At 35.3% G+C, this 25,048-nt stretch overlaps 5 protein-coding genes, 1 non-coding gene and 1 pseudogene across 6 annotated transcripts; 2 read left to right on the top strand and 5 right to left on the bottom strand.

Moving 5' to 3' along the window:
- Nucleotides 1–1,902: 1,902 nt before the first annotated feature.
- On the bottom strand, nucleotides 1,903–2,474 carry LOC109130558 (uncharacterized protein At1g43920, Chloroplastic pseudogene; annotated as a pseudogene).
- Nucleotides 2,475–11,386: 8,912 nt separating this feature from the next.
- LOC104777173 (LOB domain-containing protein 4-like) lies at nucleotides 11,387–12,932 on the top strand. The gene is made up of 2 exons (XM_010501382.2): nucleotides 11,387–11,729; nucleotides 12,221–12,932. The coding sequence occupies exons 1-2, from the start codon at nucleotides 11,553–11,555 to the stop codon at nucleotides 12,560–12,562; spliced, it is 519 nt and encodes a 172-aa protein (XP_010499684.1). The 5' UTR covers nucleotides 11,387–11,552; the 3' UTR covers nucleotides 12,563–12,932.
- Nucleotides 12,933–13,517: 585 nt separating this feature from the next.
- Nucleotides 13,518–14,752, bottom strand: LOC104777174 (photosystem I reaction center subunit III, chloroplastic-like). The gene is made up of 2 exons (XM_010501383.2): nucleotides 14,128–14,752; nucleotides 13,518–13,979 (listed from the first exon to the last, which is right to left on the bottom strand). The coding sequence occupies exons 1-2, from the start codon at nucleotides 14,472–14,474 to the stop codon at nucleotides 13,670–13,672; spliced, it is 657 nt and encodes a 218-aa protein (XP_010499685.1). The 5' UTR covers nucleotides 14,475–14,752; the 3' UTR covers nucleotides 13,518–13,669.
- A 1,579-nt stretch (nucleotides 14,753–16,331) lies between these two features.
- LOC147946901 (U5 spliceosomal RNA) lies at nucleotides 16,332–16,447 on the top strand. The gene has a single exon (XR_015596068.1). It is a non-coding gene; the product is annotated as a U5 spliceosomal RNA (small nuclear RNA).
- A 1,247-nt stretch (nucleotides 16,448–17,694) lies between these two features.
- On the bottom strand, nucleotides 17,695–18,239 carry LOC109131146 (uncharacterized). Its single transcript, XM_019241804.2, has one exon. It carries the CDS (start codon nucleotides 18,097–18,099, stop codon nucleotides 17,875–17,877), a length of 225 nt encoding a protein of 74 aa, XP_019097349.1. The 5' UTR covers nucleotides 18,100–18,239; the 3' UTR covers nucleotides 17,695–17,874.
- Nucleotides 18,240–19,022: 783 nt separating this feature from the next.
- On the bottom strand, nucleotides 19,023–20,326 carry LOC104777175 (ubiquitin-NEDD8-like protein RUB2). The gene is made up of 3 exons (XM_010501384.3): nucleotides 20,072–20,326; nucleotides 19,639–19,898; nucleotides 19,023–19,347 (listed from the first exon to the last, which is right to left on the bottom strand). The coding sequence occupies exons 1-3, from the start codon at nucleotides 20,162–20,164 to the stop codon at nucleotides 19,230–19,232; spliced, it is 471 nt and encodes a 156-aa protein (XP_010499686.1). The 5' UTR covers nucleotides 20,165–20,326; the 3' UTR covers nucleotides 19,023–19,229.
- A 1,772-nt stretch (nucleotides 20,327–22,098) lies between these two features.
- Nucleotides 22,099–23,636, bottom strand: LOC104777176 (F-box/kelch-repeat protein SKIP25). The gene has a single exon (XM_010501385.2). The coding sequence runs from the start codon at nucleotides 23,434–23,436 to the stop codon at nucleotides 22,279–22,281; it is 1,158 nt and encodes a 385-aa protein (XP_010499687.1). The 5' UTR covers nucleotides 23,437–23,636; the 3' UTR covers nucleotides 22,099–22,278.
- Between the last annotated feature and the right edge of the window lie 1,412 nt (nucleotides 23,637–25,048).

Below are 25,048 nucleotides of genomic sequence, written 5' to 3' on the forward strand. Positions count from 1 at the left end.
CATTTTCATGAAGGAGCAATGAGGTATCACAAACTAAATATACTATAGGATTTAAATCACATATATGAGACTTCTTTTATCCTTTTAGCATCTTTGTTACCAGTTAGTAGTTAGCCAGTTCATTTTTTCTTGATTGTGCCAGTTATATCTCCCAAGATTGTTTGACCAATAATCGTAGTAGATTGATAAGGGACTGGGACGATACAAAACTTAAAAAGTTATAAAATAAAATGTAAGATATCCACTAATTTGTCCACGTTGTGGCTTTTGCTCACGAAAGTATAACCAAGTTAACTGACGATTATTGGGAAAAATGCCATAAAAATTCCAAAAAGTTTCAAAATTGGGATAAAATAATTCCAATTTTGGAGATGCCATTTTAATTTCCAATTTTGGGTTGACTTATAAAAAAATAGAAAACTTTCTTTGACTTCGCCGTTTTAGGCACGCAATTAAATCTCCGTTAGAAGCTAATAGACGAGGTTAACAAACCGTTAACGGTTACCGTTTAGCCAAAACGACGACGACTTATAAACGAGAAAATTCCCAAATTGAATCCAATTCTCGAATCGAAATCATAATCCTTAACCCCAAAAAAAAAAAAAAATCCCAATTCTCTCAAATTCTCTCCCAATTCTCTCGAGTTCTCTTCATGGCGAGGACCCGTGGAGGAAAGAACACTTTTGTTCCGCCGCCGCGGTCGTTGCGATTGACGATGAATACTCCAGAGAAAGACTCGATTCAAACAAGATCTGAAGCCGAGACGGTTGAGATTCTGTCTGATACTGAGGCGGATCGAATCGAAGAGATGAGTGAGAAGGATGGACCTGAGGCTGATCGAATCGAAGAGGAGAATGAGAAGGATGGTTCTGATGGTACTGAGGCTGAGCGATTCATAGAGGAGAAGAATGGGAACGATGGACTTGAGGCGGAGCGAATCAAAGTGGAGACTGAAAAGGATGGTCCTGAGGCTGAGCGACTCGTAGAGGAGAATAAGAAGGATGGTCTTGATGCGGATCGAATCGAAGAAGAGAATGAGAAGGATGGTCCTGAGATGGATCGAATCGAAGTGGAGACTGCGAAGGATGGTCCGGCTGAGCGATTCGTAGAGGAGACAGCCAAGGATCAAAACAGTAAGGCAGTTCCTAAACGTAAACGAAAAAGGAAGATTGCTGAAGATATCGAAGATGATCGTGCCGTGAGTGGAGATGATTGTGAGGTTGTTGGTGATGAAGACTGTGATGAGGTTCGATATGCAGACGAAGGTAACCGTGAAGAAGATCTTGAAGATCAAAGATGGAGCATTGTAGCGGTTCCAGAAAGATATTGCGAGCCAAATGTAGATTATGTAGAAGAAAGAGACAACGATAATATTGGTATAGAGGAAGAGAATTTTGATGATTTTGAAGCTGAATTTGGGTCGGATGCGAGAGAGGACGATGGAGACGAGATTGATGGAGACGATAGTGGAGATGATATATGGGATGAGGAGAGGATTCCTGATCTCTTTCATATAGTGACGATGATGAAGATTGCGACGAAGAATGTGCTGTTCCACAAGATGAAGACCCGGAAGAGATTCTGAGTTTGGGTAGAACTCATCTGGGCGGATCACAGAGAAGTTCACAACGAGGAGGCTGGGCACCATGGTCAAATCAAGAACTCAGTCAGATCAAGAACTCATTTGGGCGGATCACAGGGAAGTTCACAGCGAGGAGGCTGGGCACCATGGTTTGAATGTTCACGCTAAACTTCAGGGTCGGGTTTCGTTTGGATTATGTTTTTTTTTTGTGTTTGGATTGCTTTTTGTCCTTTTGTTTGTATCAAAACATGTTCTATCATGATTGAGACACAATTCAAACAAGAGATATCCATTACTTTTGAGATCAAACAAGTTTATGATCAAACAAGAAATACATTAAGCTCTTTTTGATAACCTAACATAAAGGTCTTCTGATTTCCTTGCCTGAACAATACAAAACTACACAAAATGGTCATAACACAAAGCCAAACAAAACCGATTTTGAAGCACATCATAAACTTGCGTAGTTCTTTTTTGTTGGCCATGTCTTCTTCTTTTAATTCTTTCACCATAGCATCTATCTCATTGACCTCTGCTTTGATTTTGCTAATCTCATTTGCAATTATGGATAGTCTTGGTAAGGCATCTTGTACTTCTTCAAACACGGCATCCTCCACCCACTTGAACAAATGATTATAATGTACAATTAAATGAAATATAGTTAGCTTACCATGATTATGAAGCCGAATTTGAACTGCACGAATTGACATATACTTACATCCCTTTTGCTTGTCCACGTATTGACATCTCGTTTGCTTACACAACGAAAGAATGGTCGTCCCGGGTTCTCTTGAGTTTTAGATGTAAATATCTTCACATCTAAGCCACACGCACACTTGGACGGCACACCACGCTCACCTACGCCACCGGATGTGATAGAACTCGAACTCATCGGAAAAGAGAGAGATTGAGAATCGATTTGGGGGTTTGAAAAATAAAACCTATAAATTGATTTGGGGATTCTTATTTTCTTCAGTGTTTTCTCGTTTATAAGTCGTCGTCGTTTTGGCTAAACGGAAGCCGTTAACGGTTTGTTAACCCTGTCTATTAGCTTCTAACGGAGATTTAACCACGTGTCTAAAACGGCGAAGTCAAAGAAAGTTTCTTATTTTTAGGATAAGTCAACCCAAAGTTGGGGATTAAAATGACATCTCCAAAGTTGGGGATTATTTTGTTCCAATTTTGAAACTTTGGGATTTTTATGGCATTTTTCCGAATGATTATTGGACCGTCAATCTTGTTTTTTTTTTCTAAAAGAATAAGGGTGTGACTGAATGTACTATTTAGAAGGAAAAGGAAGAAAAGAAAACAGTGTTACTAGTTTGATTAGGATCAGAAAACAAAAAAATTAGCAAATACAATTATAGATTTATATATCCAAATATTATTTGTTAGATTTTATAACATAAATTGTGAACGTTAATGCTGTCGACGAAAACTTCATTGTGAAGTAGGGACCATAATGATACGGAAGTGATCTTCTGCTTAATTAATTGCTATTTTAAAATCTACGACCAATTCTTTCCAATCTAGTTCTTTTTTTCATATTTTTGTTAATTTATTTATATAAATTTCCATCAACCGAAAGAGCTTTTCTTTTAAATTGCTTTATTTCTTTTTCATGCTCTTTCAACCGTCAAAGTAACGTCTCTAGTCTCTTTCTCTACTTCAATTAACAGTCTTCTGCTCTCTCCTTCTTTTGTATCTTTTCTCTTCTTCTTTTTTGAACCTGTTGCCTTGAGGAACTAAGTGTTGAAACATATATAGTAGTTTAGTACTAAGAGATGTATTCCGTAACATATTCTCACACACACAAATATAGTCTGAACATTGTCTTATGATTTTTATTTTTAAGAAAACGAAACGGTGAAATATATATGATTAATAAATATCGTGAAGGGTTTTCTAAACCATTTCATCTGAATAAATTTTTGTTTGATGTAATAAAATTTAGTTTGATTGATTAAAGGGAAGCTAATGATCAGTCTCATGCTGAATACTTTGCTCATGAGAGTTGCTTTTTGACTTATATGTATAACTACCTTCTTGGGTTGATTAAACTATAAAAGAATTTCATTTTAAAAACGGTTTAGTTAGAATTAGAAAGGAGCACATTAATTTAGCCAAACAAAAAAATAAAATAGTACGGAACATAAGTCAGGGAGAGGTTACTAAAAAAAAAAGAATAGTAATAGGTAATCAGTAGGGTTGTTGTAGAGGACGTTCTTAACTTGACAAATTAACTACCACTGATTTCTATAATTACAGCAAGAGTTGACCTGTTGTAATAATTAACACTCATGATGATATATGTATGTACAATTTATCTATTGCATAAGCAGTTTTGCTGTTTGTACATGAGATTTCGTAAAAATGACTTATTCAAGGACCCCTTGTAATGATTTATACATATAATCTTCTTAAGTATACTTAAACCCAACGGTTGTCACAAAAATATTAAAAAATGTTAACATAAAGTTTTTAATACGGTTATAAAATAAAATATTTCGTGGATTCGAAATCTAAAAAAGTCACGTACGTTGCATATTAAATCATCCGTATAATAATATATGTCTAATCATCTGTTGTCTATTTGTAGATTGTTCAATATGGAAGGTGTTAATAGTAAATCATAATTTAATAACAGTTTAAACGAAAACGAGTAGCTACCTGCCGATGCCATATATATATTTTTTCCAATTGACAAATCAAAGATTTGGGATTGGAGAGGAAGAGATCTGTTGAAACCGACACATTCGGTCCAAAACATTACATCTTATAATTAAGTATGATTTAACGAAATGGTAAAATACATAAATCAAGCTTTTAGGTCATGTCACTGTTCCTATACGTCTGTGATCATAAAGCATGGAGTAAAATGTTTAAATTATACAAAAAAAAAGGCTGATTTAATTCATTAGTGAACTTTAATTTGTCGATGACCAATAAGAATGATGGAAAAGGGGCAAAAGCTACATAAGTGGTTATTGAAAGAGTCGACTGTTTGAAGTTTTGTCGGAAAGACACTCCACCATAATATAAATACAAATCTTATCACTAGTGGAAACTGTCGAGTGTGGAGTTCTCTTTTTTGCCTTCTAGATAAAACATTATTATCTTTCTAAATTCTTCCAAAATAATTTTGGATTTTTCTCTTCTTTCCTGTTGACATGAAATTTTTGGAGTCTTCTATATATCGACGCCAATGCAAAAGTTCACGGTGACTATAGTATGCTCTAGAGCAAATTCCGAACAGAAACCGATATTTGTAACATAGCTGATAGCTCTATTAAATACCAGAAATGATGAACACAAAGTTTAGATTTAATACTCAGAGAAAATAGAAATGTTCTCCACAATTCAACGTTCTTCATTTTCACGCTATATATATATATAGGAATTGATATCGAAAGCTGTGGGCGTCTTCTTTTCTAAGTTCTTGTTTATCTCTATTCTACGAAAATAATAGAGTGCACTGTAATATTTCTTTCAACTTTGTTTTTTGACTAGCGGATGACGAGACATATGGTTGCCCCCATTATAATATTTGTGTGTTTATTTTAAGGTTGTTTTCCTTTTTATAATTTATGACTTTTTATAAACAGTTAAAAAAAATGTTTACAAGTTAGGTATGGATAATCTTGATAATTGTAATTATGTATAAGAATATCTTCATATATATGGGAACATGTGAAATGACAAAAGTGTAGAAAAATTGCAGGTTTTGCAGGTTTTATAAGAACAAAGATGTAAATAAAAATTGTTCTCTAATTATTAACATTAGAAAAATTCCTCTCAAATCTAAAGTTCTCTCACAATTGCTCTCTCTTAAAACCTCAAGTCAATTTTTCAGAAACTCTTATGTTTGCCATAACTCGACGAGCATATATATAGTGAAAACCAAAACCTATTCCTAATAGGAAAACCACTATTGTCTAGATAACTCCTAGACAAGACTTGAGCCATATCTCTTTCCTAATCATAACTCGATTAGGACAAGGATTCCTTCTTCTTCAAGCTTCCTTCAAGTTTAATAACAACATTCTCCCCTTTAAGCTTGACTTCACTCTTCACATCACTCATTCCAATAAGATCCCTCATCTCCTTGAATTTGATTCTTTCTAGGGCCTTTGTCAAAATGTTTGCCTTCTGCTCACTTCCAGGGACATGTTCTACTTCTATTCTTCCATTCTCGACACACTCTCTGATGAAGTGAAACAACCTGTGTATGTGCTTTTTTAGTCCATGAAACACTGGATTTTTTGTTAGTGCTATCGCAGATTGATTGTCTAGACGTATTGTAACCTTCTCACAAGGTACACCTGTGATCTCACAAAGTAACTCTTGCAGCCAAATTGCCTGTTTCGCCGCTTCTGTTCCAGCCATGAACTCGGTTTCACAAGAGGACAGAGCTACGATGTCTTGCTTCTGTGAACACCAAGTAATTGGACTTTCAACTAGATAAAAAATGTGACCAAAGGTACTCTTACCATCGTTTGGATCAACATTGTGACTGCTATCATTGTAACCTATTAATCTTGGTATCTTTGTTCTGCCGTATGTCAAACCAAGACTTATTATTCCCTTTAAGTATCGTAGACAGTGCTTCATGGCAGCTCCATGTGATTCTCTAGGACTCTGCATGTACCTGCTCAAAACTCCCACTGCAAAAGACAAGTCAGGTTGAGTATGGAGCAAATAACGTAGACATCCCACGTTTCTCCTATACCCTGTTGCATCAAACTCCTTCTCATTTTCAGCTTTGCACAATTGCAGACCCATCTCCATAGGTGTATGCACTAAATTGTAGTCTCTCATCCCTGCTTCTTCAAGAATTCTTTGTGCATATCGTGTCTGATTCAACGTTATTCCATGTTGATGTTGTGTCAATTCAATTCCCAAATAGTACGTTAACTTGCCTAGATCACTCCTTTCGAATTTGGATGACATCTCCTTCTTAAATTCTTTAATCGCCAACAGACTTGTCCCTGTCACAAAGAGATCATCGACATACACACCAATAACCAGCAAGTGTTCACCAAGCTTCTTTCGATACACTGAAAGGCTCCTTTGAGCATTTAACAAACTGTAGACCCAACAAGATCGTGTTTAACTTATTATTCCAGGCTCTAGGTGTTTGACGCAATCCATACAGTGCTTTGTTTAGCTTATAAACCTTCCCTTCACTTCCAGTGACTTGAAATCCTTCAGGTTGTGAGATATAGACTATTTCTTTAAGTTCACCGTGCAAAAAGGCTGTTTTAACATCAAGATGATGTATCTCCCATCCATGTGCTGCTGCAAGATCAACAAGCAATCTAATTGTCTCAATCCTAGCTACTGGACCAAAAACCTCCTCAAAGTCAACTCCATATTGTTGCACATAACCTTTGGCAACAAGTCTTGCTTTGTGTTTATTAATACTGCCATCTGAGTTTCTCTTTAGCTTAAACACCCACTTGAGTCCTATAGGTTTTGCTCCAACTGGTAAGTTAACAAGATCCCATGTTTCCAATTTTTCAATAGAACCAACCTCTTCTTCACAAGCATGTATCCATTCTTTTGACTCTTTTGCTTCTAGAAAATTTCTAGGTTCATTGTTTAAGCTTAGTAGTAACATCTCGCCTTCCTCTTCTGCTAACAACACATAATCTTAAAGATACTTCGGAGTATGCTTTTCTCTTTGTGATCTTCTCAATACAACCGGTGACATGTTTGGAGGTAACCAAACTTGATTGTCTAACTCTTCGTTCTCTTCTCTCTCCTCATTAACCTCTGATGCTTCATCAGATTCGACATTCTGCTCTGTCTCAGCTCCTCTGTTGTCTTCGTGTACCCCATGGTCTCCAAAACCGTCAGCCATGATTTTAAAGTTGTCATTGTTGTTTGACACAGTATTATCAACTTTCCAGTCCCAACCTTTGGTTTCGTCAAATATAACGTCTCTATTAACAATAATCTTCTTCGTGTAAGGATCAAACAGCCTATAAGCTTTCGAGTCAGGCTCTATTCCCAGATGAACGAGTATACGAGTCCTATCATCCAGCTTCCTCAAAGACGAAGAATCCACTTTTGCATATCCGATGCATCCAAAAACATGTATGTGATCGACGTTAGGTATCTTACCTCTGAATAATTCATAGGGTGTTCTGTCTTTAAGTGACCGTGTAGCTACTCTGTTAAGAAGGTAAGTTGAATGTCTCACAGCTTCTCCCCAAATGTAATTTGGCATCCCCATGTGCTTAAAAATACTTCTCGACATCTCCATCAAAGTTCTGTTTCGCCTCTCCACTACACCATTTTGTTGTGGTGTATAAGGCGTTGTAAGGTGTCTTTGAATGCCATTTTCTTCACAGAAGGAACTAAAATGAAAGGATACAAACTCTCCTCCTCTATCAGTTCTCAATGTTTGTATTTTGCTCTCCGTTTCCTTCTCTATCATCATCTTGAAGTTCTTAAACTTCTGAAACGCATTTCCCTTCTCCTTTAGCAGGATTGTACACATGTAGCGTGAGTAATCATCTATGAGAACAAAAATATATCGATTTTTAGCATTAGTACTTGGTGAAATAGGACCGCAGAGCTCACCGTGTATGAGCTCAAGCTTCCTAGTTGCCCGATAAGAAGTTGCTTGTGGAAAGACCTTCCGTGTTTGTTTACCCAATAAACACGAACTGCAGAGTTTCTTCTCAAGCGTAGTGTTTGGAGCACCATGTACTAGCCTCTTCGCAATCATAGAGTTCAAAGTGTCAAAGTTCACATGACCCATCCTAGTATGCCATTTACTCGCTTCGCTTATGTCTGTCAGATAAAGACATGTGTTATCCTTCAGACCCATTCTAACCTTGTAGAGTCTGTTTGGTGACCTCACTGCCTTGACAAGTAATTTTCCCTCATTATCCCTCATTGTTAAAAGTCCTTCTCTTAGTCTAATATCACATCCAGTTTCTGTAGCTTGACCCAGGCTGACAATGTTACTTTTCAAACCAGGTATGTAGTATACATCATTCATCTTTCTTGCTTTTCCATTTAGATCAACAAAGGATATGGTCCCTTTTCCTTTGATATCAATGCGAGAGTCATCTCCAAATCTAACTTTGCCTGTAACTGTCAAATCAAGTGAGTCAAAATACCTTCTATCCCCGGTCATGTGGTTACTAGCCCCATTATCGAGATACCAAACACTATCTCCATCTGCACTTGTCTCAAATTTGTTGGGAACACAACGTTTTTCATTCAGAAAAACTACTTCATGCATCAATAGCTCATCTGCGTTTTTTGTATCCTTTTCGACTTCTTGTGCTTCCTGCAATTTGAGTAATCGGTCTGGACAACTACTTGCATAGTGACCCATCTTGTCACATCTGAAACCCGTAATCTGTGAGGCATCTCTTCCTCCGTTGCGTCCTCGTCCTCTTCCTCGATAAGAATATCTTCCTCCTCTGCCTCTTCCTATGTAGCTTCCATTGTACTTGTACTGATTCTGGTTAGTGTAACTTGTTTGATTTGAATCAGCATTAGTAGCAGTGTTTGCATACATTAACTTGCTTTGTTCTTCTTGCGGTTCTTCGTCATCAAAGATCCTCTCTTCATAGGCCTTAAGCCGTCCAACAATATCCACAAAGCTTGTTGTATTCAAATCCAGTACTTGTTCCAAAGAGGCAACAATTTGAATATACTTTCTTCGAGGAATTGTTTTAAGAAACTTCTTAACTAATTTAGGTTCTTCAATGTCTGCTCCTAGTGCAGCTGATTTTGAAGCGATTTCAGATATCCTTCCAGAAAATTCATCAATAGTTTATGCATCCTTCATCTTTAATCTATCAAACTCAGTCATCAAGGTTTGCAACCTAGCTTCTCGAACTCGCTCAGCTCCAACGTGTCTGTTCTTGATTGCTAGCCATATCTTCTTGGCTGTATTAAGTTCTCCTACTTGTAGAATGAGTGTTTCAGGGATTGATTGAAACAATAACGCAATGGCAATGTCATTCTTTTCTTCGTCAATGGCCTCTGTGTTGATTGCTTCCCAAACCGTATTGACCCTAAGAACAAACTTCATTCTCATCGCCCAAACTGTGTAGTTTGTGGCAGTTAGCATAGGACACGAGATAGAAGAAGATCCACCTCCCTCTGTTGTTTTTGCTACCATGATTGTACCTTCGGATTCTGCCATTAGTTTTTTTTTCCTTTATAATGCCCTGATACCAAATATAGAAAAGTTGCAGGTTTTGCAGGTTTTATAAGAACAAAGATGTAAATAAGAATTGTTCTCTTATTATTAACTTTAGAAAAATTCCTCTCAAAACTAAAGTTCTCTCACAATTGCTCTCTCTTAAAATCTCAAGTCAATCTCTCAAAAACTTTTATGTTTGCCATAACTCGACAAGCATATATATAGTGAAAACCAAAACCTATTCCTAATAGGAAAACCACTATTATCTAGATAACTCCTAGACAAGACTTGAGTCATATCTCTTTCCTAATCATAACTCGATTAGGACAAAGATTCCTTTTTCTTCAAGCTTAACAACAACAAAAAGTTTCTTATATAAATGAAATCTTTTTTATGTTAAAGTTTGCACATGAAATTTAATATATAATTCGTTCATAATATTTTTGCATTTAGAAATATTTTAGTTTGTTGTCCAAAAAAAAGAAAATAAATATTTTAGTTTATATTCATATAGATGGACGATATATACATCACACGTCAAATAATATCCAAAAAAAACACCACAATAATCTACTTGATAATTTTGGATGTTTATGAACGCACACAAAAATGTGGCACTTATGAAATGGAACATGCTTTAAATTTTTATGATCAAAATATAAAAGCGTCTAGCCTAATAAGTAATAAGTGTTCAGTATTTTCACTTTGTATGGAAAAATAAGTTTTGATGTTTTAGAATATCAATATTTTGCCTTCTTTTTATATATAATATCAAAATAATGACATTTTCTTAAGAATACTGATGTATTGTCAGCGCATACATGCATGAATTGTCTTATTTTTGACTAAAGGTTATGATCAAACTGAAAATTTTCGTTGATATACAATTCCAAATTTTATATCTACTCTAATTCCTTAAATTGCTTCCAACAAATCCTAATTTCACCCTTCTCCAATATATTTAAGCAATGGAAAAATAAGTTTTATTTATTTATTAATAAAAAGTGGATTTCGAGTTTTTCTAATATGCCCTTCCTATGCAAATTCGAGGGACCACGTAGAAAGCTGTGAGAATCTCAATACACAAAAGATATAAGAAACAATGATTACATGCACAAGCACGAGGTCTTAAATTTCCTTATCCTATAAATATATTATATACACATTTTTATATAAAAGAGATGTAACAACATTCCAAAGAGAAAAACCTCCTTTAGCTAGTAGCTCTCTACAAAACATAACCAGAATAAACACAGACAAGTAAGAAAAAAATATTATGTATATATATATATAGGTCTATGTCTATAGAAAGAACTCCAAAATTGAAGTCCTCTATTCAAAACAATTGCCATGAAATTATTTTAATATCTCATTTGTAATTTGGTAAAATTTAAGACCAATGAGAATAGAGAATAAAACAAATAGTCTTTGGCGCCAAAAGAAAGAAAAAAAAAGTGGTCGTGTCACGTGATGTTTAATTAGCTTATTAATTAGGACCAGTAAAACAAAATTGAAGTGTTTTCCAAATCTCTAGGTCCCACTCTCAGATGTGCTGACTTTTTTTTTAATTTTCTTGTCTTAAATCATTTTGTATTTTATATATATAAATAAAATAAAATTAATTCAGTTTTAGCTCACTCTATAAATCTCCACAGATCCATCACACTTCACCCTAGACCCTCTTCCCAGTTCCCACACAGCTTTTTCTCCGATTTGACGATTGAGTTTTTTCAATCCAACGGTCCATAACAAAAAAAACTTTCACAATCCAAAGAACACGTGGCGTAGCAGCGAGTGATGAAAGAAAGTAGCCGGAAGCAAGGAGCGGCGTCACCGTGTGCGGCTTGTAAGCTTTTGCGGCGGCGGTGCGCTCAAGATTGTGTTTTCTCGCCGTATTTCCCGGCGGATGAGCCTCAGAAGTTTGCTAATGTTCATAGAGTGTTCGGTGCTAGCAACGTCAACAAGATGCTTCAGGTTTCTTCTTCTTCTTTTTCTCCTAAGAATAATTAGTTAAAAACGTGGTTAATCATATTTTGGGTTAGGTTAATTAGGAATAATTTTCTTGTTTCTTATGTTAGATGAGACATTACTATCATTTCCATAACTTTTTATTGACAACTACCAAATGGTCCGACCCATTTTATATTATAATATAAAACTAATTGAGGGATTTTAAACACTTAATTGTTGATATTTGCATTTTAAGAGTTTAAGAATATGTTTAGTGACATATACAATTGTTAGCTGATGTAATTTTCAACCACTTCTGTTAGCTGATGTAACCACTTTAACTTTTGTTAAATTGTGTAAATGATAGTTTTTTTTTTTTTTGTGCAACCTTGTAAATGATAGTATGATCTAACATTTTTCTTAGCTAGCTACTGTATAATATAAACTTGAGATGAATAGTCTTGTGAGATTGGTTGGTTTTAATGTCTAACAAGAATTTTTTTGAAACTCAACAGGAGTTATCCATCCACCAGCGTGGAGATGCAGTGAGCAGCATGGTTTACGAGGCTAATGCAAGAGTGAGGGATCCGGTTTACGGTTGCGTAGGAGCAATTTCTTCCCTCCAGCAACAAATCGATGTGTTGCAAGCTCAGCTAGCTCTAGCTCAAGCTGAAGTGGTGCATCTACGTGTGCGTCACTCGACTAATTTCCAGGGGCACGGACTATGCCCGGATAGCCCGAGTAGCAGCGGCTCACCGTCGTCGAAGCAAGTGAGTCCACAGGACAACAAGGGCATGTTTAGCCATATGGACATTGTGGATGAGGCCAGTTTGGGAGAGTCTATGTGGTCTTGCTAGTCAACACAAAAAGCTCTCCTTTTGCTACTACATTTCCTAATCTTTTATTTTGGAAATTTCGGGATTTATATATTTAAAGTAGGGGTAGGAAATGAAAATGCTCTGTTTTGACTAACAGAGTGAAATTATTAACATGATATATATAGTCTATAGATACATATAAAATACTACTAAGTTTATATTATTATATATGAGTATTTGTAATTTTGTATTTCGGGGGTATTTGGGATTTGGTGTACGTGAACCATGTACGACTTTGGACCATGATCGTCTAGGGTTATTATGATCATTTCAACTGAGGAGAGAACTTTGTTATTGACCTAATGTATATTTTGTTATTTGTGAAATATATATTTATCTCTTTCATATATACAGTATGATTTTATATTTAAGGAGCTCACAATGTGTGTCAGTGTGTATGAACATATTGATCGTTTAATGGTCGTGTTTAATACGTGCTGGCTAAGTCTAGCTTAGCATTTAACACCTTAGCATTTACCACTTACCACTTACCACTTACCACTTACCACTTAGCTCTTAGCTCCTAGCTCCTAGCTCCTTAGCACTTAGCTCGTAGCTCTTAGCACTATCTTCTTAATTAGACGACGAAAAAATCGGCTAATTTCTACGGCACATGTACTCCACACGCAACACCTTCATGTAAGTCACTGATATGCTTTTCGTATTTCCAAGTAAGTATGGGCTTGAATTTATTACCCAAGCTTATGACCCATTTGTTCTTCTTTGCCTGATAGAATCGCACATCAGTACATAATACTCTTCACATTCACATTCACATGAGCATGAGCATGAGCATGAGTCTTTGCCTGATCAAAGACTCATGTACCAATACGACTAAGGCCTCTTGTCAACTTCGATAAACCAAAGTTGGAGATGTATTTATGAATTATGACAATTGGTGAAATGAAATTTGCGGTGAGCTTGACAGAGCAAAGATTTTTAACCATGGTTCATTCTAAATGCGGCAATCCAAATTCCAATAGTTTTCGACAATGCATTGTTTTTTGCAATAGTTACAATGGAAAAGAAAACATAAGAGAGATTAGAGAGATAAAGAGTAAGCAAAAGCAGAAAGCAAAAGTTCTCTTAAACATCCTTAGCAATGAGATCGCCATTAATGAACTCTCTGTAGGCAGCAACGGGCCAAATGAAACCACGGAAGACGATCCGACTAGCCAAAGGAACATCGATGATGATCTCTTTCATCGCTGGTTTCTTCTCGCCACTAATAGCTCTCAAGTAGCTTCTTCCAACCCACCCGATCCATCCTGCAATGTAAAGGAACAGAATCCCTGGAGTAATGAACTCTCCCCAATGCCTCTGGTCTCCGTTCACTATCAAATGCGGTAAACCATCTGACCCGCACAACAGTCCGTACTTCCCGTAGTTGTCGAACCTAACCAAACCAAACCAAACATTTCTCTTTAGCTTATCATTCCAAAACAATCCAACAGTTTCATACATACTTACACTAGAAGCAACTAACACTAGAAACAAGAACAGAGGAAACAAAAAGCTCTGTTTCAAGAAAGAGTACGACGAACCTGCGTTTGGTTTTCTCGATCTGAGCGTTGAGAGCAAGAGCAGGAGCGCTCTCAGGAGCGTAAAGCTTGAGAGATGACTGAAGCTTCTTGACCTGTTGCTTCTCCCTTTTAGCGAACTGTTTCGAGTCCTTGCAAGGAGTCAGACCAGAGATGTCAGCAACAGCTGGCATCGGAGCTGAGAGGAGGATGGATGAGAGGGCGACGGCTGCGGAGAACGCTTTCATGGATTGTGGTGTTGATTTGTCATCGGAGCAGACGAATCTTGCGGAGGATTTAGGTACGGATTGAGTGAGAGATTTGTTAGATCTCGGGTTGAGAACGAGATTCGTAGGGATCGTGAGCGACATCACGCTTTCGGGTTCGTCGGATACTACTAGGAGGGGTTTGTTTTGGGATTCTGGGGGAGAAGAGAGGACCTTATGGGAGGAGCTTTAGATTCTTGGAGAGATTAGTGGAGGAAGAGGAAGATAAGAGAAGAGGTCTTGTGGTGATGATATGGCGTGTTTTTATTGGTTGGAAAGTAACATGTCACTGGATAAGAGATTTTGCCCGCGGATTTGTGTAATTTTTGTCATTTTTGATCTTAGAGATATGTGGACTACACACGACAGGACTTATCTTTTATTTTTAATACTATACAATATCATGTATATTTATATAATAAGATATATATATATATATGTAATTAATTATATATATTGTATACATAGTTGCACAAAACCAATCAAATACATATCCTAACATCATGTAAAAGGATATGTAGGTTTATAATTCTGATTTTTAACGCTGCAAAGTCTGGAAACTTTATTGGACAAACCACATACTCAGATGGGCTAGTGATTTTGTCTATCTTTTTTTTTTTTTTTTTTTTGCTAAAAACATTCACGTTTGTAAAATGTTCGAACCAAAATCAAAGTCCAAAGAATGAAGTTGCTGTGTAAATGTTCAACTGATCCATGGTGTATTTTTCAATTAATATATTCCTGTCGTTCTTTTAAATTATTACTAGGTTTTACCCCGTCGTATACCACATTAAATTATTACTAGGTTTTACCCCGTCGTATACCACAGATCTATTATTTTTTAATTAATTTTTTTGATATAAAATATAGTTGATTATGCATGAGTTCATTGCTTAATTAATAGTATATGAGAGAAGCACATATTATAATGTTATGTTAGTAATATTAAAATATGGCACTAATATTAACTTGATTAATATATTTTATAATAATCACATCTTGGCATATTCTTATTTTGATTCTCAATTGATATTATTGGATTGATAGTATACATTTAAAGCTAATACGATCTTATCAAATATGTAAATATTTATTAAACGCAAATTAGATCTTTCCTAAGATGTTTATTAATTTGAATTAGTTGCTATATTATAGGGATGTGATTAAGAGGATGTGATTAAGAGGATGTGATTACAGAATTTGTTCTATTAATTCTTTTTGTCAAACTCGGCCCTAAAAATTCGACATTGCAAATTAGATATTTCCTAAGTTTATAAAATGCAAATTAGATATTTCCTAAGTTACAATGAGCATTGATTGGTTGTTATATTATAGGTATGTAATTAATAACAAATCGTCCCAAAATATTCAGCATATTAAGTAGAATCCAAATAATTGAATCGATTATAATTTTACTTAAAATCCGACCCGAAGTAGACAAAAAGTGATGGCACAAAATGTACTTTAAATCAAATCAAATATATATCCGTTTATAAAAATTCAAATCACATAATATGATGTAATTAACTTTATTTTTTAGATAGTAATTAAAAATTAAATATAAGATTAAATAAAAATGAAAGGAAAATTATATTTTAATCTAACATATTGATTTAAATTAGGTAGATATATTTTAGGAAATTAGTATTAGTATATAAAAAAATGATTGTGTTTGATTACAATAATTGTTGAGAATTTAGTTGAAACCTGTTTGGATACAAAGATTAAGATTAAGAGAGTATGGTGCAAAAATGTACTTTACATAGATTGTACGGAACGAAATGAAAACACGGGTTGAATTCAAATTAGTACATATTGGGCCTTTAATACCCAGAAGGGGACGAACCCACGAAAGCCTCTTAGCATGAGCTTCACGCGTATCCCACATCGGAAGACTGAAAAGGTTTGACAGTAGAAACGTCAATATAAATTAACTTCACTCTCCACAGCTTCAAACCTCGCAGCCATGTGGTGAGCACAAAGCGAACTATTCTTTCGCCTTTTACTAAAGAATACCGTGTGCCCTCCACGCTAAGTGGCATACGCCTATTTTTGGAGGGTTCTGCCTTTTGGTAGACCCAACATTATCTAGTCTGAATTTCTTTAAAGTCTCTTAAAAATGAGAGCTATCACTACTGAATTAGTACTGGTGCACTAACTTAATAGTTATACAAGTACCAACGAAAGGTTATGCTGAATTTGCTTTTCTTAGTCCTTTGTGATTACTCTCTGTTCACAAACATTATAAGCTTTTGAGTCTTGGACAATTACCTCTAGTTACATTCCCTTATATCTATCTATATCCCAACTCCAATAATTCCAAAGGTCGTCATTAGCTTCGGTCAATGAGTTTATCTCAATCTATAAACCGCTCAAACAGCTCTCCAACTTGCAGAACCTAAGCAACAATCCTCAGCTTTTACAAACCAGTCATACCAATGCTTTGCGACGTATTCATACACTGAGTCTCTCGGAGGAGTTGGAACTATGGAGAAAGCGTTCAATGCGGAATAAGGTAGAGATAAGTATGATACCACTCGAAGTGCAGCTGCAGAGTCAAAAGATGCAGAAACAAAGAGGTCAAATCCCTGCTTTGGTTACAGAGCTATGGATTTTAACAACATGTTAACTACGGAATCAACTACATAGACTAACTATAGCTGAATCCATCTACCATAATGAACCAATTGGGCGAACTTAAACTAGGAGGAGTTATTCTCTTAGTAACTTAGAGACCTACTTCTCAGTGCAGATGTTTTCAGCTCAATCTTTACCAATCACGTAACTATGAAACTTGAAAGCAATTATCTCAAGATTTATACAACGGTTGATCCTTAATGGTAAAGTCAGAGACCTTCAATAATGAAGATCCGAACATCCTCTCTAGTGACACTGCTCACTTATAGAAAAGGCTCAGCTGCTTTTAGACTGAAGACAACATAACTTTATCTTACTTGTTAGCTTCGTTTATCCACTTCACACTTACATTGAACAAAATTACTCAGATACAGACAAACTATTCAATCTAGAAGACAATCCTTCTTAGAGTACTAGTATCCTTAGCACACTTACACCAACCAATGCTAATTACAAAAAGAAATTTCCACAAATTTTTCTCTTCAAGATGTTTCAAAATTTCCTACCACAATATCTCTGGTTCAAGTCAATTCAATGCTACAAGAAAAACATATTAAGCAATCTGCATTTCCTTCTTCTACTTCCAGAATTCGAAATCACATTATCACAATTCATGTTTATTTTTCCTTTTCTGGTAAACATATCACAATTCCGGTTAACCAATGAACTGTAAAACATGAAGTTCCCATACAGAAATTGACCGGTTTCTCATTAAATTCATGTTCAAACCAAATTATAAGGAACCACCATACTAGGCTTTCTTTATTATTTACATCAAAGAGATAAAGGAAAATACACAAATTACAGAAAAAGATTACATTGAATACAACAAAAAAGCAATAGAGACGAACAATGAGAGAGAAAAGTATTAGACGTTGTGAGAGTTGTTGTTGTCTGGCTTGGCGTGATGAGGAGACAACGGCGGAGAGGAGGATGCGGCTATTGCACCTGGAGGCGGAGCAGGAGCTCCATACACTTGTGGATTAGTTCGGATCTCACGGCGGCCGCGAGATTTGCCTAGGAAGTAGCAGCCGAATCCAAGAAGAAGACACAAGAATATTATAGGAAGAGATATGATCACCACCAAACCCATCTTGAGATCTCTAGTTTCAAATATTTTTTCTGATTGTTTTTGTTTCTTGAACTCTTGGTATTGCTTTGATTCTACTTCTTGTAGATGTGTATATATATATATGTATGATTTTGTGGGAGGCTCTGGAAGGATCTGATTCTGTCCGCAACGTTTATGTCTTGTAAAGCTTTAATAAAGCCTTAACGTTTAGATCTCAACGGTCACTTTTTGTTTGTTTGTGGTCCCTGTAATAATACGTTTTCTTCTATAGTGTTTTGTTTTAGCTTTCATATAAGTTTAAGATTAAATTTTTTCACTAAAAAGAAAAAAGATTATTCATGAGCAGATTTGAACTTAAGATGTAACAAAATAAATCCCAAGTAAAATACATGCTTTATGTTGTGACATTATTAGATAATCAACTTAGGATCATCCTGTAAATAATAGTTTAAGGGAACTCTAGAAAGGACAAAATATTTTATATAGAAAGTAACTGCTACATGTGGGATGGAAGGTCACTGGTCATGTGCTAGTCGCGTTATGAATGTATTATAGAATAAAAAACCAAGGATCAATGATATAACATGAGATGTGACAATGTGAGGAAGGTAAACACTATGTGCAAAAAAAGAATCATCTGTATTTATATAAGAGAAACACAAATCAAATAACTCATGTAATTACTACAAAATTAAGTTATAAATAACTTGTAACTGATGTTACTTGGGGTTTGGATATTCACAGGATTCGACGAAACCACTAATCTAATTCGTTGTACCACTATTTCGTTATCGCTTTCATTATCTTGTTTTTACTAAAATATGTTACTACTTTTTGTATAACTGAAGCAACCAGCAATCTAAATCGGTATGGTCCGATCCAACCCATAAGCTTTTATCCCACTTTAACATATCTAGTTGTTTATCTAACGACCTACGAGCCTCTTTCTTGAAAAAAAAAAAAAAAAGATATTCATCATAAAGAGCTAAATCCAAAAATAAGTATGATTCGATACTGAACAGATTATTGGCAAATCTAATCCAAACCCACTAAAAACAGCATTAGTCCATTTAAAGCACCATATCCAAATCTAAAAAGCCATTACTAGAAACTAAAAACATAAAAGATATCTTCAAAAAGAGTTTTACTTCTCAGAGAAGACCAAGACCACCCCTAAGAGCAAGAACCAGATGCAGAACAGAGCCTCCTTCAATCGCATAATCTTTCGCCGTTTTGTCATCAGCCAACTGTTTTCCAGCATAGATCAGTCTGCACACAAAAAAATCCATGACATCTTATAAGCATCCAACCAAAATACTAACTTACAACCAAACTTATATGTAATCACATATAGTCACATAGAACATGAAAATCAAAGTCAATAATACACCACAAACATTGTGTTAACAGAATCAGTACTAAACTAAGGAACAGTACTCAGCTATATCACAACCGAGACAAGAACAAACATGGGAGCTACAAAGAGTTGTTAATGATATTGTTCAAGTGTAGTCCATAAATTGGGAACTCAAATTGGGGAAACTAAAAGTCTAATATAACCTTTGTTGAACAGGAGGGATGCCTTCTTTCTCCTCAACACGTTCCTTGATACGATCAATAGTATCGGTAGGTTCGATATCAATCTCAATCTCTTTACCAGTAAGAGTCTTGACCTTAATCATGGTACCACCCCTAAGCCTCAAGACCAAGTGAAGAGTAGACTCTTTCTGGATGTTGTAGTCAGCTAACGTTCGACCATCTTCGAGCTGTTTACCAGCAAAGATCAACCTCTGTTGATCAGGTGGTATCCCCTCTTTGTCCTGTTTTTAATCATCAACAACCAAATTAGAACAACGCCTTAACCTAATCTTCCAATTCGTAACTTAGATCCGCTCAAGAATCTAACTAAGATTATCCAGGCAAAAATCAAGAATTCAAGAGTCCAAAAACACTAAGAGGAGGTGGAAATCGAAGAGGGAGGAAGAGATTAAACCTGGATCTTGGCTTTGACATTGTCGATGGTGTCGCTGCTCTCGACCTCTAGGGTTATGGTTTTCCCGGTTAAGGTTTTGACGAAGATCTGCATTTTTTTTTCTCTTTTTTTTTTTCTGCCTCAAGATTTTGGCGTCTTTGGAATTATATATATGTATATAAATATTGTATAAATATAATTTTTTGGGATATAGTTTGGAAGGATTTGGAATAAATCCTTTTTTTTTTTAATGAGGAGGATTTATATTGGAATAATAAATGTTATTATTGAGAAGAGATTTTTTTATATGCGTTTGGACTACGCTATTCTCTTTTTTTTTTGTGTGTTTATGCCAACTTTAGAATATTTAATTTTTTTTCTCCATTTTTGTTATAGATTTTTTTTATTAGAATAACAAGAATGAATGATCTATAAAGTCTGTTAAATCAAATATTTAAGAATATATTGAGATTTTATTTTCTGATTTTAATAAATATTGAGATTTTTGGTTTAATTTTAGGATTTTTAGCTTTTTAAAATTAGTTTCTGAAAACTAGTTTTCCTAGCTAGATTTTCAAATAACAAGAAATTTTAAAAACTTTAAATACAGGATGATGATACATTGAATTTTAAAACCAAAAAAAAAAAAAAAACTGAAACAACAATGGTGTTGTCATTCATTTTTGTTGGAAGCTGGAACTTAGTGTGAGATTCAACCAAGATTTCCCAATAGTTTCTTCTCTAAATATTATGGTCCTTATGGAGCATGTTTGTAGGCTTGTAGCATGGTGGACGACGTGGTTTGAAGCAAAAACTTTGGAAAGACTCTGATTAAATCAAAGAGGTCAAAGATATATAGCAACAAGTTGTTTGTTACGTTTCCTTCAACATGTCACAGTTGGTAACCTGAAATGTCAAACGGATGAATCTTAGAAGCTCGACAACATCTCCATCGGACTTGAATTAATGGATTTGCTTCTCTAGCTGACGTTTTCTTTTTATAGACGCAAAATGAATTCCCATCCCTCCATGCGGAGTTGGAGGAGCCTTGTTTGGACCATAAGAGCCATCCCAGTCGCATACCAAAATTTAAACACATCTCTCTATAGTCTCTCTAACCACTTTCTCCCAACCACTAATAAAACCCTCCACACCATCTTTACTCAAATGTGTTCACATCACTTATAGAACCCATGTGTTTTATCACCATCATACGTTTTCAAACTTCAACTGTAGATTTCAAACATTAATGTTTGATATATATATTTATATATATGTTTTTTTAATAACCATATGATGTTTGTCTATAGTCAGTGTCTTAATCTAGGTGAATTAGATTGATATGACTACGAGGTCTTTCAATGGTCCTCAGGAAACAATGGTCTTCATTTCTTGTTTATGTAACACAAAGAGGTCTTTCAATGGCCCAATGGATCAGATATTTCTAAACCCAACCCAAACACTTTTTCCATTTTTCTTTGTTTAAAAACCTCATGACGATTTTGTTTGTTTGTTTGTTGTATATAATTCTTTTAATTCACTTAATTAGGATATTATTTGATTTTACTGAAATGATATGTGAGCTTTTCTAAAGTTGGTCTTTTCGATTGAAATCAATTATTTAATACATAATCAAGCTACACCCACAGTCCCACAACAAGATGCACCGAAAAAAACAAAAATAAGTTACACACGTAGCTTTATAATAATGCATGTATAAGAGAACTTATAGAAATAGGTGGTTCTTAACTTCTTATCCATAATTTGTATGTCTGTCTACATCTTTGATTTGTTGAATACTATATTAGTAACGTGGCTTGCTCTCGTTTCCTTCAAGTTGGTGAGACTCTCAACGTTGTAGCATCACCACACCACTGGTGAGTGTTGGTATGCTTCAGACCATTTCCATGAAATCAAGCAGCGCGATAGGTTAAAACAACTGTCAACTGCTCACACTATAAATCTCATCAAACTTTAAAATATGAATGGATTCCTCTTTCTATCAAGCTAACATGTATAAAAATCTTATTTCTTTCTCAGATACGAAATTTCTAAGAAAAAAATTGATTATATTTTTGGTGATTCCACCATATTTCCAGAACCAAACAAATAAAACGACAAGATGACACTTTTCCACCAGAAAAACGGGAAAACAAAGAAAAAAAAAAAGTTTCCGTATAAAAAAAGAAAAGAATAAAATATCACCCAACAAAAAAAAACCAATTACATCAGCAAAAATCCGGTTTACTCATTCTTGGCAAAACATGAACCGAAACCGGTTCAAGACCATCAGGAACCTCAACACTCCAAATCATCGCCGGCTCCGCCACAACATCCACCACAGCAATCTTCCCATCAACGGTAACAACACAAAGCTTCCCGGCAACCGCCGTAACTTGCGTAGCTCCTTTAAGCAACTCCTCACCACCATCAACCACCGCAACTTCACTCCACTCTCTCGTCTCTTCATCGTATTTTCTCACTGTCCCTCTCCTCTCATCCACCGAATAAAGAATCTCCTCTTCCATCGCGGCCACCGGACCTCTCCATCCAACCAACATCTCCTCCGGCATAGCTCTCCATTCATCTTTAACAACGTCGTATATAGCTCCTTCTTTAATCGCGTCTCCTTTTACGTTCACCATTAAAAGCTTACTTTTATATCCAACGGCATCTATAGCTTCTCGACTAAACCGTAAATCTCTCATATCTCTCAATTTCTCCCAATTAAACCGCCGGTTACTGGAAATTTGATCGGTTAGATCTAATTTCTCGGTAGATTTCGCGACGGTTGATGAGAACTGTGAACTTATCCCGCTCGCGATGTAGATAGCTCCGTCGCAAGCTCCGGTGGCGCACCACCGTCTTGGAGATCCGATTTGAGGACCGGAGCTCCAGGATGACGTATTCGGATCGAAAATCAACGGGTGAGAGATCGCCGGAGAGAGCTGTTGGTTACTTCCGGCAATGAGAATGAGTTTACCGGCGGCGGAGACGCATTGAATCGATAGATTAAATGAGATGAACGACGGATGACGGTAAAGAATCCGGTGAAGAGGCGGGTCGGGTGGAGGAGGAGGAAGCGGGTCCCATTTGGAAGAAACCGGGTCGAAACACATAAACCGAACAGACGGGTTGACCCGACCCGGCTCCGAGGTCGTACCGACGAACAGCGCGTAGAGAGAAGGAAACGGAGGAAATTCCGGCGAGTAAAGGAGACGGCGCCACCGTGTACATACGGCGGAGAGTAACGACGGACGGCGGACGAGAGAAAGACAGATCTCTGAGATGTGATCGGGAAGTCCTTCGATCAAAGCGGAGTCTTCGTTTCCGGTGATTGTTTTTCTTCGTTTCGCCGGTGGTGATTCTGCGGCAGCGGTAACCATTGAAGACGGTTTTTTTTTTTTTTGAACTATTATTTTATTTATTTATATTTTTGGTTTGGTTTGTTTATTAATTGGGGAAGATAAAGGAGGCGTGAAGCTGTAATGAATGAGAGGGAAAAGTAGTAGTCATGTGTAAGAGAGAGCCATATATCAAAAAAAAAAAATCGAAAAGGCCAAAGTTGGAAAGTAATAACATCTCTATCATTAATTAATACATAAAGCTAACTCATATATATATACATATATAGCATCATTATATGATTATATTAATCAAGTAGGTATTAATTTAATTAAATTTGTTCAGGGAGTACAACTATACTATTGGCAATTTGTCTACCTAATATCGTACATTATTTACATTTTCTTTGGTGAACAAAAAAAAAATTACATTTTCTTTATTTTCAGACAATGCAAATCTATATATTATATACTTTTGCTCTATGTTTTTATATAATGATTAAGTTCAATGTGTATCTCATTCAATTTTTGTCTTCTTTCATTTCCAAATTTCAAATAGGTCTACACTTAAAACGTGATACTTTTGTTTGTTTTAAGACCTTGTCCCGTTTCTATATTCGGATGAAACATTTTTTTTAGAGTTCTCACTATATATTCTTTTTTATTTTTTTTTATTTTGTTTTATCCAAAACTTTGAGTGTTAAACACGAAAATTTTGGCATAATTAATTAGTCAATAATTTTTTTTTAGAAATTGAGTAGTTTGGAATAAACATGTTTTGAAAATGGTTGTTAATTTTGATTTTTTCCAACTCTTTAGTCTTTACAATATATGAATTTTCTGAATTATTGAATTAATTCATCTACTATATTTTTAAATATATACAATTACGGTTATTTGAATAAATTTCCCATAATCATATTTGTGTACAAAAGACCCATATTAGTATCATATATGTGTTCGTATATTATTGAATAATTTTGTAATCGATTTACTGCTAATTATGATAAGGTCCAAAACTTCCCTTTAAGAGAAACTTCTATTATTCATTTTTATATGGAAGAGAGAAAAAAAAAAAAAAAAAAACAAGAAAAAAAAAACGACAGAGACATCCGTATGGTGTCGTTTGGTTCCGTTTGGGTAGTCATGTGTGTGATCCAGATTCAGCATTCTTTCCCCTATCTTCTCAATAATGAATATGCTTTGGGTTTTTAATGTACATCAATCTTTTCTTTCTCCTGAACGATAAAATTGGAGTAGTTTCATATGTGATGCACTGATGCTAATTATTAATTATTCCATATAACTAAAATGTATTTTAAGTCTTTTTCTCATATAAGTTTTGTACTTAACATAAATTAATATACAATTTTTGTAATGAAAAAACTATTTCTAAAGCAAGAAAGTGTTTCAATCTACAAATAGTGTACGTGGTTTTAGCCAAAACCCTCAAACACTTAATTAAGATTGTCAATTTCTAGTGTGCAGTAGGGAGATAACTTAAACAAGTAGAAAATAGTTGAAGAATTGAAAAAGGATACCATGTAATTAACTCATGCATAAATTTACAATTGCATCCATACACTTTTGTTTTGATATTTCCGAAGATCAACTATTTAAAAATATATAAATTTGCAGCACATGTGATGGTCAA

This window comes from Camelina sativa, chromosome 3, assembly GCF_030686135.1.
Source record: "Camelina sativa cultivar CO46 ecotype springtype chromosome 3, ASM3068613v1".
Classification (NCBI taxonomy): domain Eukaryota; kingdom Viridiplantae; phylum Streptophyta; class Magnoliopsida; order Brassicales; family Brassicaceae; genus Camelina; species Camelina sativa.

Excerpts from the sequence above, each read along its gene's own strand:
- LOC104777173 (XM_010501382.2), top strand. The coding sequence starts at position 11,553 with ATGAAAGAAAGTAGCCGGAAGCAAGGAGCGGCGTCACCGTGTGCGGCT. Across the intron at positions 11,730-12,220 it reads ACGTCAACAAGATGCTTCAG|GAGTTATCCATCCACCAGCG; the intron begins GTTTCTTCTTCT and ends GAAACTCAACAG.
- LOC104777174 (XM_010501383.2), bottom strand. The coding sequence starts at position 14,474 with ATGTCGCTCACGATCCCTACGAATCTCGTTCTCAACCCGAGATCTAAC. Across the intron at positions 13,980-14,127 it reads ATCGAGAAAACCAAACGCAG|GTTCGACAACTACGGGAAGT; the intron begins GTTCGTCGTACT and ends TGGTTTGGTTAG.
- LOC109131146 (XM_019241804.2), bottom strand. The coding sequence starts at position 18,099 with ATGGGTTTGGTGGTGATCATATCTCTTCCTATAATATTCTTGTGTCTT.
- LOC104777175 (XM_010501384.3), bottom strand. The coding sequence starts at position 20,164 with ATGCAGATCTTCGTCAAAACCTTAACCGGGAAAACCATAACCCTAGAG. Across the intron at positions 19,899-20,071 it reads ATGTCAAAGCCAAGATCCAG|GACAAAGAGGGGATACCACC; the intron begins GTTTAATCTCTT and ends GATTAAAAACAG. Across the intron at positions 19,348-19,638 it reads ATCCCTCCTGTTCAACAAAG|ACTGATCTATGCTGGAAAAC; the intron begins GTTATATTAGAC and ends TTTTGTGTGCAG.
- LOC104777176 (XM_010501385.2), bottom strand. The coding sequence starts at position 23,436 with ATGGTTACCGCTGCCGCAGAATCACCACCGGCGAAACGAAGAAAAACA.